The following is an 18,243-nucleotide window of genomic DNA, read 5'->3' as shown; positions in this document are numbered from 1 at the left end:
CACATAACTGAATGCAGAGTGAGGCCAGGCACATGCCAGCGCCATAGAAGCATCAGCTGTTACTTTTGCTTCCTGGAAGCGACAGGCTATCAGCTGGACTTTAAAGAAGAAAAATGGAGGAGAGGAGGGCCAGGCCTGGAGAGGACAGCCAGGGAGGGCAAAAGCAGTCAAGGCTGGGGAAGGAGCGCCAACTCTGGTTTTACCAGCTTATACCAAAAACCCTTGACATTTGCTCACCAAAATAAAAAAACATCACTCATTTTGAATAGTAACCTGTTCACATAGTTCATGGTCCAAACAAAAAAGTAAAAGTATATTCGGTGATGTTTCCTTCCCACCCCTGGGCCCAGGTCCTTATCCTACCAAATAAATTCTTATGTGTATAAAGTGAAATAGTGTATATTATTCTCCCCTCCTTTTGCACAAATGATAGCACACTCTAGTGCTACTTTGCACCTTGCTTTCCCGCCCCCACTTTTGTGGTCACTTTTTGTCAGTTCATTAACAGCTACCTCAATCTTTTTGTACAGGTCCCTATTTCCCCACTGTGAAGAGGGGCTGCCTTCTCTTTTCTTTCATCGAGGGGTTTTCCATTGGCTTCCCATTCGATAGAGGAGCCGCTGCCATGAACTGAAGTGACCGGTTGGCTGCCGTCAGGACCTGAACCTGGACAACCACTCTACAGCTACTTCTTTTAATTTTACTTTTTAAAATAATATAGAGATGGGGGCCGGGCGCGGTGGCTCACGCCTGTAATCCCAGCACTGTGGGAGGCCGAGGCGGGTGGATCACGAGGCCAAGAGATCGAGACCATCCTGGTCAACACGGTGAAACCCCGTCTCTACTAAAAATACAAAACATTAGCTGGGCATGGTGGCGCGTGCCTGTAATCCCAGCTACTCAGGAGGCTGAGGCAGGAGAATTGCCTGAACCCAGGAGGCGGAGGTTGCGGTGAGCCGAGATCGTGCCATTGCACTCCAGCCTGGGTAACAAGAGCGAAACTCTGACTCAAAAAAAAAAAAAAATATATATATATATATATATATAGAGAGAGAGAGAGAGAGATGGGGTCTTGGCATGTTGCCCAGGCCAGTCTCTAACTCCTGGCCTCAAGTGATCCTCCTACCTCAGCCTCCCAAAGTGTTAGGATTACAGGTGTGAGCCACTGCATGTGGCCTCTACAGCTTCTTCCAATGCACCTAGCTCTGGCGAGTTCTCAAGGGCCCCTCTGAGAAAGGCTCTGGGTGATGGAAAGCTCCTTGGATCATAGCTCTTCCCATCCCATCTCAGCTTGAACACTTCGGGCTAGAGTGCCCCCAAGGGCACTGTAGTGGACTGTAGTGGAGGATCCTTGAAAAGACTCTCTGCCAGTCCCCTCTTCCACGTGGATCATGGGTGAGAACTGGGTAAGCTCAGGGAGAGACACAGAGCACTGTCCATCTCCCATGGTTCCTCAGGGCAGATTCCATGTCCCCAGGAGTCCAAGAAAAGGACAGTTTTAAAAGAAAAAGCTTTCAGACCTATGGAAATGTTGAGAAGTGCCCCCGAGACATTTTCTTACCCAAAGATGATCCAAGTAGGTCCAGATGTCAGGGGCACAGAGCTGGATGCCTAGGTCAGGGTGATTATCCCTGGGACTTTGTGACTCTAGCCAGGTTCTGGGGAGCCCTGGGAGATGTGGCACACAGGTGGGCAGAGCCAGGGCTCAGCCTGGGCATGGTCTTGCCCTTGCGCCCTCCCTGAGTACCCCTCTTCTTCCAGGCCCCCTCTGATCCTGTCCAAGTCAGGGATACTGAGCAAGGCCTGGGGAAAGGGCTGCTCCCCAGGGCCCCAGATACCCCTCCCTTTTCTCTTCCCGCTTGTTCCAACACCATTCTCCCCCTAGTCGGGCCATGGGAAGAATGCCGTGTCCTCTGAACAGGGGCCAAGAGTGACAGGTGGTGGCAGTCCTAGCTACATGGCCCCTGGTGTAAGAGATCCTCTCCTCTGTCCCCGCCTCCTCTGCCCACACCCCTGCCTCTGCCTCTGCCCACCCGGCCCAATCCCTTACAACTGCCCAGGACTGCTCCTGAGCAGCCGCCGGGAGACAGACGGCCACCAGGTTGCCCCTCTCTGCTCCAGGTACCTCTCTCCCCTCAGTTAGCAGGCCTCGGCTTCCTGGCTTCCTGTCTCATTGCAGCCAGATGAGAGGAGGAATCGGAGAGCCTGACACACCCTGCTCTTGTTTCTGCAGCTAGAAAGACTTGAGTTAGACAAACAGCAGCCCACGCCTCCCTACCTCATGGCGACAGAAAATGGAGCAGTTGAGCTGGGAATTCAGAGCCCGTCAACAGGTGCCAAGCTGGGACAGGAGATGGAGGGAGGAGCCTGGGAAGGGGGGTTTGAATCCAGGGCTGGGAAGTTTCCTCAGTGGGAGCTCTGTGCCTGAGCCTTCTTTGCATGGTGCATGGGGGACCCAGAAATCAGAGGAATCTCTGGCTAGAGTTGGGCTGGGTCCAGGGCCTGTATGAAGCCCTTCCTGGAGAGATCAGGAAAATGTGAAGCCACCAGGATGGCTGTTGGGGATGCACCTAAACAGTCAGGGCAAGGGATGGTGGGGCCACCAAGGCCAACCCAAAGGGCTGGAAGCCTCCCACAGAGGCCCTCCAAGGTCCCGGTAGCCCATCTCTAGGGCCCATCAAGTGGCCCCAGAGACTCAGTGGGACAAGCATTTGCAAGTTGTTGCCTGGGTGGTGATCTGGACCCAGAGCTGGTCTTTGCCCAGCCTGGGTGGGGAGGGAGGGAAAGGAGGGTGGATCCTGATGGGTGTCTCACCTCCTTTGCAGGCAAGGCACCTAAAGGTCCCGCAAGTGAAGAACCTCTGGCTGCCGGGAAAGGCCCTAGCCCCCCAGACCTAAAGAAAGCTCCTGGTCTACCCACCCTGAAGAAAGACGCCAAAGCCCCTGCCCCAGAGAAAGGGGGTGGTACCCTGTCCCAACCCTCAGCTAGCAGCCAAGTCCCAGAGGGAGAGGGTGACAGGGGTGGGGGGCCCGCGGAGGGCAGTGCTGGGCTCCCAGCAGCCCTGCCCCAGCAGACTGCAACAGCCAAGGCCAATGTCAAGAAGCCCAAGGCTGAGCAGGGAGCCTCAGGCAGCCAGGATCCTGGAGAACCCAGGGTGGGCAAGAAGGCAGCAGAGGGCCAAGCAGCGGCCAGGAGGGGCTCACCGGCCTTTCTGCATAGCCCCAGCTGTCCCGCCATCATCTCCAGGTGAATACCCCCTCCTGGGAGTTGGGAGGGGTCCTGTGGCTCTATCTCAAGGGGTCCTGCTTCATTCCCTTGTGTTAGGCATGGTTGTCATCACATTCAGTGCTGGGGAGGGTAGTTCTGACATTCGGCTTCTGCTGTCCTGCGCATTGCCTCTACCACCTTGTCCCCTGCAGAAACCAGAAGCTTGCCACAATGCATAGAGGACTGGAATGTCAGACAAGAGAGATCCTCAAAGACACCTAGGCTGGATATCTCTTCTCTAGGCTTCCAGGCTCCAGAGTTCCCCTTACTCCATGGGCTTGGGTCTAGCCAAGGGCAGGATTGAGATGCCAGGCAGAAAGGCTAAAGGTGTCAGGCAAAAGGCTATGTATTTCCCAGGACATCCAGCATTTCCCTGTTCTTCCTAATGTAATTATTAAGATATGAAAAGATGACTAATAACCAGACTGGAGGATCATTGATAATATCTTCAGAACCAAAATAGAGCACATCTGTGATGCAATCAGTTGTACTTACCTGAATGCTAACGAGGTCATTCATGATATAGTGTAAGCCGCAATAATAGCACTTACCATATCAATTTGATAATTATGTATTAATCTCAATTATATCACAATAGTTTGTATGAATCAAGAGTTACATAACTCCCTAGTTGTATCTACATGAGGATTGATCATATCAACAGTCCTATTAATAGTTATTAATGATCTATTAGTGTGTTGGTAGCCAAGATAATGACCACAGCCATGAACATCCCTCAGTTTTGTACCAAGTGAATTTGGCTGTATTATACCATGCATTCGGCATGGGGTTGTGTTAGCTCTGCCGACTGCATTGAGACTTGCCTGATGCCACAGGCCGTGGCTGCTGAGGGCTTCACCTCTGTGTTCTCACCTTCCAGCTCTGAGAAGCCGCTGGCCAAGAAGCCCCCAAGTGAGGCATCAGAGCTCATCTTTGAAGGGGTGCCCATGACCCACAGCCCCACGGATCCCAGGCCGGCCAAAGCAGAAGAAGGAAAGAACATTCTGGCAGAGAGCCAGAAGGAAGTGGGAGAGAAAACCCCAGGCCAGGCTGGCCAGGCTAAGGTGCAAGGGGACACCTCGAAGGGGATCGAGTTCCAGGCTGTTCCCTCAGAGAAATCCGAGGTGGGGCAGGCCCTCTGTCTCACAGCCAGGGAGGAGGACTGCTTCCAGATTTTGGGTAGGCCGGGGGCAGGTGGGGGCTGGGGCTGCCCTGGGGCCAGTGGGAGGGAAGGGGGCTGTCAGTCCCAAGTCTCCCTATTCGGAGGTCTGAACTGTCCTGAGCCACGCCTTACCCAGGCCCATTCATCTAAGGGTCACACAACTCCAGAAAGTATTCCCTTTTTAATGTATATTTATTCATTTGTGGGTTTTAAAAGACAAGGTCTTGCTATGTTGCCCAGGCTGGCTTCAAACTCCCAGGCTCAAGTGATCCTCCCGCCTCGGCCTCCGAGTAGCTGGGACTACAGGCATGTACAACCATGCCTGGCTTTTTTCAATCTTATTTATTTTTATTTTTAAATTTAGAATTCCCTTTTGATAGATGGGAAAAGGAAGGCTCAGAAAAGGGGAAATGAACTGCCCAAAAATATAGTGAAGACAGGATTTGAACCTGTCAGGCCACCCAGACTCCAGAGCCCACTTTTGACTTTCTTCTACTTTGACTAAAATGGGGTTAAGAAAAAGAGAAAGATCAGGCAGCTTATTGGAGTAACACAAACTTGTTGGGCAATGGAATTTGGAGTCAATCTGTAGAAGAGCTCAAATGCCAGGCTTAGTAACTAAACTGCATAGTGGGGCGGGGTCATGGGAGCTATAGAGGGTTCATGAGCAGAGGAGCACAGGTGCCTGTGTGTGGGAGCAGTGACCAAGAAAGCTGGGCATGTGCAATGGGGCAGGACTGTGGAGTGGCCTTCATTGATGATTAGACAAGCAGCGGGTGGCTTGTTTGTGGGCCGCAGAGAGCACGGAGTGTAAGTGAGCTTGGCCAGCAGGTGAATAGGGAAAGGGCCTGGGCAGGGGTGCGGCAGGGCTGGGGGTGGGGTGAGATGGGGTCAGGAGAGCCCAGAGTGTCCTGATACCCCCCTGCCTGCCCTGGGAGATCCGCCAGCCTGCCTGGTGAGCGGCACCATGCCACCCAGACAGGGTGGGAGGACCTGGCGGCTGGGCGGCAGCCAGGAGCCCTGCCTCCGCCCCCAGCAGCCGCGGAGACCTCCGCCCCGCCCCAGAATCACATCCCAGGGTGACGGGGTCTGAACCACCTCCAAAGGCTGTCTGATTTATCACCAGCCCGGCTTCCCCGCCACCTCTTGCTATTTATAAAGAGGTTTCCATTCCTGATGACAGCCTGCCGGCCTTCAGGCAGCGAGGTTCCCCAGACTTGCCGCTAGGTGGTGACATCTTCCCACTAAACAGCCCGGTCCCTGGTGCCGCCCCGCCATGGGCAGTCTGGCCAGCGTGCGGTGTTATTACGATGGCGGGTGGGCAGGTCCAACCACCTATGCCATCACTGAGACAGAGCAACCCCACTGCCTGGCGTTCTGCTTTATAGCTGCTGTGTTTGTTTGGTTTTGGTGGAAATGCAAATAGCTTGGGATGGAGTCCTCGTGCCTTATAATGCAGAGGGTCCCAGAAGTCCAAGCTCCCATTCCGTTTGTCCTGCTGGGAGAAACTGGGTCCTCTCTAATAGGGGCAGAGGCCTCCCACGGCCACTCTGTGAACTGACATTGGAAACTGGGCCCCACAGCCCCTATCCTGGAGCCAGGTGTTCCCAGGTATCACTTAGTGAACTTCCCTGGATGGGGCTTAGGTCAGCAGGAGGGGGTGGTGCCAAGGGAATCCTCAGTAGCCCCTGGCACTGATCATGAGGACTGTGCTCTGTCCCCCAGATGATTGCCCGCCACCCCCGGCCCCCTTCCCTCACCGCATGGTGGAGCTGAGGACCGGTAATGTCAACAGTGAATTCAGCATGAACTCCAAGGAGGCACTTGGAGGGTGAGATCTGGGACCCCAACTGCACACTCATGGACAGAGAGAGCACCGGGCTCCTGTGGCTTCACGTTTTCCCTGTGCAGGACCCAGACACACCCTGCTTAGACATGGCCATGTGGACACGCTCACCCCTGTGTGGTACACACACTGTGCACAGCTGTCACGTGCTGATGTACTCACATCACCTGCTGTTGCTATCACTCACTCAGATGCACCATCAGCCATTCGGTGCTTCGGTAGGAAACACACAGCATTTTCCCGCTGTCTCAGCTCCAGGCACCACACTGACCCCCTCATGGTGATTCCTGCTTTGTAAAAAGCCCTGACTCAGTCTTGTACCTCTGCAGATCCTCCCTCTGCCTCGAGGTGCCCTCCCCCAGGGCCCAGGGCCTGCCTGCCCTAAACCTCTAAGGGTCGCATCCCAGGGCCATCCTCCCTACACATCTGCCCTTCCTGTGCACGTGGCTTGTGTGGTTCAAAGAACCTGCTTCAGCCCTTGTCCTGGCAGAACAGCTCACAGCTTCAGGAGGGAGTCAGGGCTGGCTGGGGTGAGTGCTCCCCTCTCACCCAGGGGGATCCAGAGGCACCACTGGGTCTGGGACCAAGTTAGAAGCAGAACAAAGAATGCCACTGACCCCGGTGGGCTATGGGGTCCCCTCACTCACAGCCTCTTCTCTTTCCAGTGGCAAGTTTGGGGCAGTCTGTACCTGTATGGAGAAAGCCACAGGCCTCAAGCTGGCAGCCAAGGTCATAAAGAAACAGACTCCCAAAGACAAGGTAAGAGGGGGTGCAGGCTACCCAGGACAGGGAGGGGACCCTTGGAGTGGGCACCTCTTGCCTCCCTCCACTGGCGCTGCTGAACCCGGGGCCTGGTATGGGAGTCTGTTGCAGTGAAAATGCTGCACAGATAGAGGGATGGACAGACAGCCCTGCTGCAGGGGCCTGAGGCCCCCACGCGCAACCAGGTACTTCAGGTAGTGAACTTATCTGGGGGCCTCCCTTGTTGGCACGGGCTATTCATGCCCCCTCTGGTTCAGTTCAACAAACACTGGTGAGTGTGGGCTCTGGACCAGGCCCCGTGCTGGGCACTGGGGGTCCCAGAGTGAAGTGGATGTGGCCCCCGCCCTCAGGGAGCTGATGCCAAGGTCAACAAACCTAGTCTAGAGCTTTGCCTCTAGCGCCCAGCCTGGGTTGGGTTCAGAGGAGGCCCTGAGCAGCATTTGTTCAAGGAATGAATGGATTCAGGCAGGCAGGGTGAGGGAGTCTGCTGTGTGAGGAGGTAATAGCAGCCTTGTGTGATCAGAGCTGTCACTCAAGGAAACTGCGGGGTAGCATGGGGGTTCAGGAAGGGCTTCTGACTCAGGCCAAGGGGTCAGGGAGGCTTCCTGGACCAGCTGCCTTTTGAGTGAGGGGTTTGAGGAATGAGGAGGTATTCCAGTGAAGAAGGCAGGGACAGAGTTTCTGGCAGAGGGGGCTATGGCAGGAAAGGCTTGAGGGCCAGAGATAGCAGGAGGTACCGGGGAGTGAGGTTCTGGGCATCCCAGGCAGAGACCACAGTGTGGGCACAGGCCCGAGCCTCGCGAGAGCGTGAGAAGCAGTGCCGGTTGCTGCAGCCCTGAGTCCCCATCACGGCTCTAAGCACACTGGAAGAAGTGCATTTTCTTTTCTTTCTTTCTTTCTTTTTTTTCTGAGATGGAGTCTTGCTCCATCACCCAGGCTGGAGTGCAGTGGTGCGATCTCAGCTCACTGCAACCTCCGCCTCCTGGGTTCGAGTTATTCTTTTTCCTCAGCCTCCTGAATAGCTGGGACTATAGGTGCACACCAGAATGCCCGGCCAATTTTTGTATTTTTAGTAGAGACAGGGTTTCACCGCATTGGCCAGGCTGGTCTCGAACTCCTGAGCTTGTGATTTGCCTGCCTCATATTTCCAAAGTGCTGGGATGACAGGGGTGAGCCACCGCGCCCGGCCAGGAGTGCATTCTCTATGTGATGACATCCTTCTCTGTCTCTCCCACTTGACAGGCCTGGATCTGTATCACTGACTCCTAGGTCCCCGGCCTCTATTACAGACTCCAGCTCCGTATACATGCTCAGTACCTACCTGCGGCTCAGTGAACGGGAGTCAGTTATCAATTGATGGTCATTGAGTGCTTTTCCTCTGCCATTCACTGGGTCAGGGGCTGGGGAAATGTCAGTGAACTAAAAACGTCCCTGCCCTCACGGGCTGACATGCTGGAATGGAGGGAGAGACAGCTAAAACATAAAGCAAAACAACAGCAACTACAACAACACGCAAATGCCTGGGCGCGGTGGCTCACGCCTGTAATCCCAGCACTTTGAGAGGCCTGTGCCCACACTGCGGTCTCTGCCTGAGATGCCCTGAACCTCACTCCCTGGCACCTCTTGCCATCTCTGGCCCTCAAGCCTTTCCTCCCATAGTGTTTAAGGGTTAGTGTTTAACCACTGGCTCTGGGTACGGCAGGTGTGGGGCGAGGCCTGATTTACAGCATTTGCCAATTCCCGTGGTGTAAGTATTCTTATTACAGCTTGTATATCAGCCTGCCGATGTGACGGCTGGCTTGCGACGTTCTGAAAGTGACAAATAATGGTGGCTTAGACTAGGAAGGCAGTTGTGGAGGAGGTGAGAATGGTTGGATATATCATCTAACTTGAAGGTAGATATGCTGAAGAGTTGGGTTGGATGTGGGGTGTGAGGATGCAGGAGTAAGGGAAGAACCTAGTTCGGCTCCTAACTTTCTGTCCTGCATGCTTGGACAAAGTGTGGGGGTACTTTTGCTGCCGGGCAAGCTGAGAGCAACTCAGTTGTAGGGAAGGGGTAATGTCAAGGGTTTAATTTTGGACAATTTTGATAGATTTGAAATGTTTATTAGAAAACTAAGGCAAGTGGACAGTTGGAGATATTGGAGTCTGGAGTTCAGTGGAGTGCTCAAGGTTCAGATATGTATTTGGAAGTTGATGACTTTGGATTAAATGTAAAGTCATGAGACTTGATGCAAATGCCCAGGGACAGAGCAGAGAGAGGGAAGGGATGAGGGGAAGGGTGGAGCCCTCAGGATGTCAGTACTCAGGAGAAGAGCCAGCAGAAGGAAGATGTCCCAGCAGGAATGACTTGGAGTGGTGAGGACCACAGATGTGGGGCTGGTGGGAGGGGAGAGACAAGGGGACCAGCACAGAGGAGGTGGGGCAGTGGTCCGGGCAAGGCCTGGTCAAGGGTAGGCGGCAGGGAGTGATGGTGGCCGGCTGGTACCCTTGACTTCCCTGGTCCCCAGGAAATGGTGTTGCTGGAGATCGAGGTCATGAACCAGCTGAACCACCGCAATCTGATCCAGCTCTACGCGGCCATTGAGACCCCGCATGAGATCGTCCTGTTCATGGAGTAGTGAGTGCCTGCAGTGGGGGTAGGGGCTGGGCGGGGGTACAGCAGGCACAGAGCAAGCCGTGGAGGGGTCTGTGCACACAGCATCGAGGGCGGAGAGCTCTTCGAGAGGATTGTGGATGAGGACTACCAGCTGACCGAGGTGGACACCATGGTGTTTGTCAGGCAGATCTGTGACGGGATCCTCTTCATGCACAAGATGAGGGTTTTGCACCTGGACCTCAAGGTATTTTGGACTGGGGCCTTCTGGGAAGGGTCAGGGGCAGCATCTGACCCCCTGAGATCAGCGCTGTCACCAGCCATCCCCCGCCCTCCATCCCTCCCTCTGTTCCTTCATCTATCCTTCCCTTCACAGAGTCAGAAAAGGTTTATGGAACACTTGCCAAGTGCCAGGAGATGGGGACACAGCAAAGAGAGAGACAGAGAGAAAAAGAGAGAGAGAGAGAGAGAGGAGACATGGTCCCAGCTTTCATGGAAGTTCTAATCTAGTACTAAGTATTTGTTGAAAGGCCTTTTGCAGTCCTGTAAGCCCCAAGCTCAGTGGGTCGCACAGACAAGTGGCTAATAAGTGTTGTAATAGCACCTGCCTCAGTGTTGGCCCGTGATAGGTACAACACATGTCTGATCTTCTATTCAAAATCAACTAATATATCTTGAGGGCCTACTTTATGCCAGGCAGTACCCTAGGTTGTGGAGATCCTGTGGTGAATCAAACAGATAAAAATTCCTGCATTCTTAGAGCTCTCAAATAAGTCAGTGCAGCAATGTGCATGAGGTAGGCGCTAACAAAAATGTTTCATGAAAGAATATTGATATTCCTCTTCTTTTTTTTTTTGAGGTGGAGTCTCACTCTGTTGCCCAGGCTGGAGTGCAGTGGCAAGATCTTGGCTCACTGCAACCTCTGCCTCCTGGGTTCAAGCAATTCTCCTGCCTCAGCCTCCTGAGTAGCTGAGATTACAGACATGTGCCACCACACTAGGCTAATTTTTGTATGTTTAGTAGAGATGAGTTTCACCATGTTGGCCAGGCTGATCTCAAACTCCAGACCTCAAGTGATCCACCCACCTTGACTTCCTAAAGTGCTGGGATTACAGGCGTAACCCACTGTGCCTGGTCTGATATCCCTTTTCTGACCTTGCTCAATACTGTGCACATAATAGGTCAGGAAGACCAGATAGGCTTTAAACATTGCACCAACTCCAATCAGTTGTCAGTAGCTGTCCAGAGCTCATTGTGGAGCTCTGGGTGTGGGGCAGGTAAGGGCAGCGGGAGCGCAGGGTGTTGGCGGTCCCGATGGCAGGTGTCAGTGCTGTAGGTCAAGTGACAAGGCTAGCGGAGGACATGGAATCTTAATGTGGAGGCACGTGAGCACCCATCAGCAAAGTGGATGATATTTTCATTCATTCATTCGAGAAGCACATGCTGGGCACTTTCATTCATTCATTTGAGAAGCACGTGTTGGGTACTATAGGGACTAGGAAGGAAATGGTCCCTATCTTTTGGAGCCTCCAGGGGAAACAGACACTCATAACACTCATAAAACAATGACTAACTACATAGGTCATTTTAAGCAATGAAAAACTGTGTGAGAAAATACATGAGAGTAATGAGGAATTGCACTGGGTGAACTTGAAGTCAGCACGGGTCTGAAGCAGGCAGGAGATGCTATTGCCGCCTCTGACACCTGTGCCATGTTTGCTCTATGCCCGGTGCTGTGTGAGTGAGGGTGCCATCTGCCCAACAGCCCCCTGGGTTAGGTGTGTTAGTATCACTGCCACTGACAGAGGAGGTCACAAACAGGGTGAGGAGGTGGGTTTCAGTGGGGCCAGAGTGGATGCAGGGAATTTAGAGGCTGACGGAGTAAGTAAGCCAGGAGAGAGGTGCTGGGGGCTTGAGCCAGAATGGCAGTGGGGGGTGGGGAGAGAAAGGGGCCCAATGGAGGATACATTCTGGAAATAGAGCCACTCTAATGTGCTGAGGGTTTGCATGGGTGGGGGCTAGGAAAAGAAAGGGTCAAGGGTGAGTCCCGAGTTACTGGGCAGATGGCGGCCCCTTCACTGAGCTGGGGGCGGTTGGTGCCTGCGTTATGATGTTGGAGGCCTGCCTTTCCCTTGTGAAGGCTAATTTCTTTGGGGTAGAATAGGGTCCCCCAGTTAAAATGCAGTGCTCTGAGGAGCTCAGTCATGAGCCTCTGCCATCTAAAATGTGTTTTTTTCAGGATAACAATAGGTTTTTCCATCAAAAAATTATTTCATGGTCAAGTAGGTTGAGTGCACCCCAGTCCAAAGGCCGTGTCCTGGGTCTCTTGGCTGCAGGGCTTCTGAGGGCCTCTCATTGGTAGACTGAGAATCTCTGAAGGGAGAATTGAGTCTGCTTCATTTCCCCAAGTACTTGTACCCCGGGACCCTTCTTTTCTTTCCCGTTTTGTGGGACACCAGGCCAAGCTATTAAAATCATTAGTATCTGCTCTAAGTGAATCTATCAGTCCTAAATACGCCTTCAGAGAGCATTTCATCAGGGGACTTGAATCAAATGCCCACAGAACCCAGACAAATACCAAGAACATGTTGAATGGGAGGGATGGCGGGGGTGGCGGCGATCACGGGAGAGCTGGAGGACTGTTGTCCCGTCTCAGGGTGTCAGTGGCAACTTGCTCCAAGGCGTGTGGCCCATGTGGCCAGGACTTCCAGTGTTTAGGAGACCCTGGAATTCAGGGTTTTGTACAAAATCTCCTGCCTTTGAACCATTGTTAACTTAAAAATGTTTATACCTGCAACCTCAGGTTAGCCCTGAGTCCTTGTGTGATAGGAAGAGGAAACGGAGGTCCAGAGTGGACAGGATCTGGCTTACAGTCACTTCATCCACGTGTTCACTTGTGCGTGGGACACAGGTTCCCCCTGAGCCTTGGCTGAGCCCCTACTGGGTGCCTTTGTTGGACCCTGAGGGTGGGAACCGGGAGGCCAGGAGAAGGTGGTCTCCACCCTGGAAGAGCCAACCCTGTCATGTTACATTTGCCCCAGAGTGCAGGGCCAGTGGTGGGAGAGGAACATCACAAGGCCAGTGCCGGAGTCAGCCCTGCGTTCAAATCCTGGCTCTGTCGCTTATTTGCTGGGCGACTGTGACCAGGTCACTTCTGTGCCTGAGCCTCAGCTTTCTCAGCTGTCCAATGGGAATGGAGGGTAATAGTATCTCAATGCCACAGTTTTCTCTCAAGGTAACAGCGTGTGCCTCTTAGGCCTTCGTGGAGGATTGGTCAGCCAAGGCGAGGAAGTGAGTGGTGCTGGGCCTCATGTTTTGCAGCTCAGCATCTTCCCTAACTGGGGAGACAGGAGTAGCGCATCTTCCAGCGACCCTGGAGTGGTGTGAAGCCCTGTGTTGTGAGAGGCTTACTCTCAGGAACTGAGCTGACATCTTTCTCTGCTCTCTGGAGTGTCACGTATCTGGTGGTGGTCCTGCATTGGCCCCCCAGCCTGGGGCAGGGAGTAGCGGGCTGTCATGCCTCCTCTCTGCAGGCTTCCCTTTCCCTATCCTCAGAGCCACCAGAATGTGGTTGTTCTGCTGGGCGCGGTGGCTCACGCCTGTAATCCCAGCACTTTGGGAGGCCGAGGTGGGCAGATCACCTGAGATCTGGAGTTTGAGACCAGCCTGACCAATATGGAGAAACCCCAACTCTACTAAAAATACAAAGTTAGCTGAGCATGGTGGCACATGCCTGTGATCCCAGCTACTTGGGAGACTGAGGCAGGAGAATCACTTGAACTTGGGAGGCGGAGGTTGCGATGAGCTGAGATCGACCCATTGCACTCAAGCCTGGGCAACAAGAGCGAAACTCCATCTCAAATAAAAAAGCATGTGGTTGTCCTTTCCTGGCCTTAGATGAAGGGAAATCTCACCCGAACCCCTTGCAGCAGGTCCTGTGCTTCAAGGCCTCGCACAAGTCCCTCTTCGGGACTTGCCTCAAGATCTCTGTGCCCAGAGCAGGCAGGGCTGCAGGGTCTCTGGCAGCTGCCTACTCTGGCAGCCTGGGCCTCTGCCTCAGGGAGCCTGGGACTCACATGGACCTGGGAGAGGGAGGGTGAGCTAGGTCAGAGGCCAACCCAGGCCACCCCCTTTCTCCTCAGCCAGAGAACATCCTGTGTGTCAACACCACGGGGCATTTGGTGAAGATCATTGACTTCGGGCTGGCACGGAGGTACCACCTGGGTGGGTTGGGGAGGACAGGACAAGCCTCTGAGGTTGGCAGGGGACGGGGTGGGGTGGCAGGGGCATGGGGACATGCCAGGAGCTGTGCTCTCAGCCCTTGGTCTCACCTCCAGGTATAACCCCCACGAGAAGCTGAAGGTGAACTTTGGGACCCCAGAGTTCCTGTCACCTGAGGTGGTGAATTATGACCAAATCTCCGATAAGACAGACATGTGGAGTATGGGGGTGATCACCTACATGCTGTGAGCTCCGAGGCGGGCAGTGCTTATGGGGTTGGTGGGGCATGGGGGTGACTGGCCGAGGCCAAGATTGGCCCTTGGGTCCTGGTAAGGTGGTCCCGCCTCCCTGATCCCTCAGTCAGGGGTTTGCTGGGGTTGGGAGTGCTAGGGAGAATAGGAAAGGGGAACATGGTACCCATTTTATAGATGGAAAAACCAAGGTCCCTATAAGGGCATAGCATCTGGATAGCACATCTCGGATGACCTGGGGCGGGCAGAGAGGCAGTGGTCATTTCCCATGTGCTCACCACATGCCTTGCACTCGTCATTCCTCATCTTCACTGTCACCCGGGAAGCTGGGATGATTATGCCCATTTTACAGATGAGAAGAGTGAGGCTCAGAGAGGGGAAGTGACTTGCCCAAAGTCACCCAGCCAGATTCAAACCCAGGTCTGTCCCATGAGAGGCTGGGGGTCTTTTCAGCACATGGTGCTGCCTCCTGGGACCTGCCCCTATTTCCTACCCCCGAAGGTGACTCAGCACCTCCAATCTCACCTCCCTGCCCCCTGCTATCCCCTCCCTCTAGGCTGAGTGGCCTCTCCCCCTTCCTGGGAGATGATGACACAGAGACCCTAAACAACGTCCTATCTGGCAACTGGTACTTTGACGAAGAGACCTTTGAGGCCGTATCAGACGAGGCCAAAGACTTTGTCTCCAACCTCATAGTCAAGGACCAGAGGTGAGGATCACCCCAGAAGCTGAACTGTGTGTGTGCAAGCTTAGCGTGTCTGTGTGCCAGCAGGGCGGGAGCCAGGTGGAGAGGCCAGCAGAGCCCCCCGAGCCTCATGAGCATGCTGCCCACCGCCACCATGCTGCCCTTCCCCAGGGCCCGGATGAGCGCTGCCCAGTGTCTTGCCCACCCCTGGCTCAACAACCTGGCAGAGAAAGCCAAGCGCTGTAACCGACGCCTTAAGTCCCAGATCTTGCTTAAGAAATATCTCATGAAGAGGCGCTGGAAGGTACAGCTGGATTCGGGGTGGGGAGAAGGGAGGGCTTTTGGGTGGGAAGAGATCCTGGCACCAGATCCAAGCCTCCACCATCCGTGCCTTGGCAGGTTCTGTTGACCAGGCTGGGACCTGTCTGGAAAACAGAGTTGACTTTTCTGTTTTTGTCCTTGGGTGGCTCCTGCACTGGAGTGGAGGCCTCCACCTAGCCTTCCACCCAGCCCCACCCATCCAGGGCTCCGGCTTTCTTCCTTCATTTTTCAAATATTTCTTGAGCATCTACTACTTCTAGCCACTGAGATACAGCAGTGGACAAGAGAGACGAAGATCTGTCTTTGTGGACTTACTTTTGGTGGGAGGTGAGGCATTTTCTTTCCTTTTTTTGAGACAGAGTCCCGCTCTGTCATCCAGGCTGGAGTACAGTGGTGTGATCTTGGCTCACAGTAACCCCTGCCTCCCGGGTTCAAGCAGTTCTCCTGCCTCAGCCTCCCAAGTAGCTGGGGTTACAGGCACCCACTACCACACCTGGCTAATGCTTGTATTTTTAGTAGAGACAGGGTTTCACCATGTTGGCCAGGCTGGTCTCGAACTCCTGACCTCATGATTCACCTGCCTCGGCCTCCCAAAGTGCTGGGCTTACAGGCGTGAGCCACTGCACCTAGCAGAAGTGGGGCATTTTCTAGAGCCCTGGGGAAGTAGGCAGGGTTAAGGAAGGGCTCTAGAAAAAAATAAGGGCTGTCTGCCAGGGGAGAGGTTGAACTTTTATTTTTATTTTTTTGGAGACAGGGTCTTACTCTGCCTCCCCAGCTGGAGCGCAGTGGCACTGTCACAGCTCACTACAGTCTTGACCTTCTGGGCTCAAGCAGTCCTCCACTTTGGCCTCCTGAGTAGCTGAGACCATAGGCACATGCCACCACATCCAGTTAATATTTTTAAAAAATTTTATGGAGATGGGGGTCTTGCTGTGTTGCTCAGGCAAGCAATCCTCCTGTCTCTGCCTCTTGAAGTGCTGGGATTACAAGTGTGAGCCACTGTGCCCGGCCTGCACTTCTAAATAGGGGGGTCAGGGAGTCCTCACTGAAAAATGTGAACAAAGACATGAAAGTGGGGAGCGGTGAGCCATGCCAATACTGGGAGAAGAGCATTCCAGGCAGTGGGAAGAGCCAGTGCAAAGGCCCTGTGAGGCGGAGGTGCTGTTGGTGAGTTTGAGAAACAGGCAGGAGGCCAGTATGGATGGAGTAGGGTGAACAAGGAGGTAAGAATGAAGTCAGAGAGGAAGAGGGGGACAGGATGTGGAGGGACTCATCAGCCATGGCAAGGGTTTATCTTTTACTTGGAGCCAAACTGGGGCCATAGAGTATTTGGAGCAGAGCTGTCCTCCATTCAGGTCTGGCTGACCCATCTGTTGAATGAGGGAAGGAATCCTGGACAATGCAGTGTCATGGCGCCTCCTGTGGCCGTTTTGGGCACTGCGCCTTCCCTAGCACTGGGAAAAAGCAGGGAACAGTCCTCTCCCCTGAGGCTGCTGGGGCCCCACTCCAGCAGGGTGGCACCAGCGGCCTCAGGGGAGAGGATTGTTCTCTGCTTTTTTCCTGGACCCAAAGGTACTAAAGGAGGACGCTCAGACACCCTGCAGCTTCCCCCCTGCCTGGGCGTTCACTGGGACTCCCTCTCTTCCATCCTCCAGAAAAACTTCATTGCTGTCAGCGCTGCCAACCGCTTCAAGAAGATCAGCAGCTCAGGGGCACTGATGGCTCTGGGGGTCTGAGCCCTGGGCACAGCCACACAGCGGCCGGGGCTGAGGTCACACAGTCCAGAAGGCCAGAGAAGGCAGCCAGGTCCCCAGGGCAGGCTTGCCAGGACAAGGCTGTGCCAAGCTGGGAGGCTCGGGGCTCCCCATGCCCCTGCGCAGTGACCGCTTCCCCGATGTGAGCTGCCTCAGAGTGTGGCCTGAATCCATCCTGCTAGCGCCTCCCCAGACAGGGCTCCAGCCTGTCAGCCACACCCAGACTCCAGGATCACCCCCACCCCGTTGAAGCCGCTCCCGGTTCCCTCCCCAGCTCCCCCTCTTTGAACTGCCACCCTGGTGACCCCTGCTTTTCCCCACTGGGGGCATCCTCAGCCTGGGCCTGCTCCTAGCTGGGGTTCGATGGCTGGGGGTCTCAGCATGTAGGGCTTCTGTGGTCGTGGATGGGAGGCTCCTGGCGGGGCAGGAAGGCTGCAACACCGATTCCTGAGGCCCAGCTGCCAGGGGAGACAGAGCAGGCTTTGTGAGAGAGGACCTCCGTGCCCCACCGCCCCACTCCCAGCAGATAAGGCCGAGCCCACACCATCTGGCCCAGGCTGGCCCCCACCCACCTTCCTTGCAACCACCAACACACAGGAACTCTGTGTGAGAGAGGGCGCCTAGCCCAGGCCTGGTGGAGGGGGAGGGGAGAAGCCAGGGGACACAGGAGACCACCCCGGAGCTTGCCTCAGGGCCAAGACGGCCCAACCCAACCACTCAGGGCCCCCATCTCGGGGGTCACCCATGGCCTCAGATGATGGGGTCAGCAGGCCCAGGATAAGTAAGAAGGCCATGGGGCAGCCCCCAACCTGCTCTCAGCTTGTGCCTTGTAAATAAATGTACAGGTTGGATGTGGCCTCCTTCCCTCTGTGTGCGCCTGCGCTGGTGTGAGGTTGCCAATGACCACAGTTCACTGAGCACCTACTGTGGGCCGGGCACTTGAGCAACATCCAGCAGCTCACAGTGCAGTGGTTCACGCAGGCTCAGGCGCCAGACTGCCGAGCACGTGATGTGGGCAGGTGGCTTCTGCACGCTGTGCCTCAGTATCCTCACCTGTGAGAGAGAGATCGCAGCAACAGCCTACACCGGGTGGGTGATTACTGTGTGCCCAGCTTTACTTAAAGCACCTGTGCATGTGTTAACTCAGTTACTCCTCACAGCACGGTTACAAGGCAGGTTTTATTTATTTATTTATTTACTTACTTACTTACTTAAGATGGAGTCTCGCTCTGTTGCCCAGGCTGGAGTCCAGGGGTGCGATCTTGGCTCATTGCATGCAACCTCCACCTCTCAGGTTCATGCGATTCTCACGAGGCAGGTATTATTATTTCTCTTTTACAGAGGGAGAAACTGAACCAGAGACAGTGGCAGTGCTGGG

At 54.5% G+C, this 18,243-nt stretch overlaps 1 protein-coding gene across 1 annotated transcript; it reads left to right on the top strand.

Annotated features, from left to right (window-relative positions):
* The first annotated feature begins 1,996 nt into the window (after positions 1–1,996).
* On the top strand, positions 1,997–17,728 carry MYLK2 (myosin light chain kinase 2). The gene is made up of 13 exons (XM_017514823.2): positions 1,997–2,121; positions 2,234–2,333; positions 2,826–3,246; positions 4,148–4,446; positions 6,155–6,260; positions 6,941–7,034; positions 9,548–9,657; positions 9,739–9,880; positions 13,776–13,846; positions 13,971–14,099; positions 14,662–14,814; positions 14,962–15,094; positions 16,767–17,728. The coding sequence occupies exons 2-13, from the start codon at positions 2,282–2,284 to the stop codon at positions 16,845–16,847; spliced, it is 1,791 nt and encodes a 596-aa protein (XP_017370312.1). The 5' UTR covers positions 1,997–2,121; positions 2,234–2,281; the 3' UTR covers positions 16,848–17,728.
* Positions 17,729–18,243: the final 515 nt, after the last annotated feature.

The sequence above is a fragment of the Cebus imitator genome, unplaced genomic scaffold, assembly GCF_001604975.1.
Source record: "Cebus imitator isolate Cc_AM_T3 unplaced genomic scaffold, Cebus_imitator-1.0 Scaffold18, whole genome shotgun sequence".
Lineage (NCBI taxonomy): Eukaryota > Metazoa > Chordata > Mammalia > Primates > Cebidae > Cebus > Cebus imitator.
Note: the sequence above shows the minus strand (reverse complement) of the source record. Positions and strands in the feature narration are given on the sequence as shown.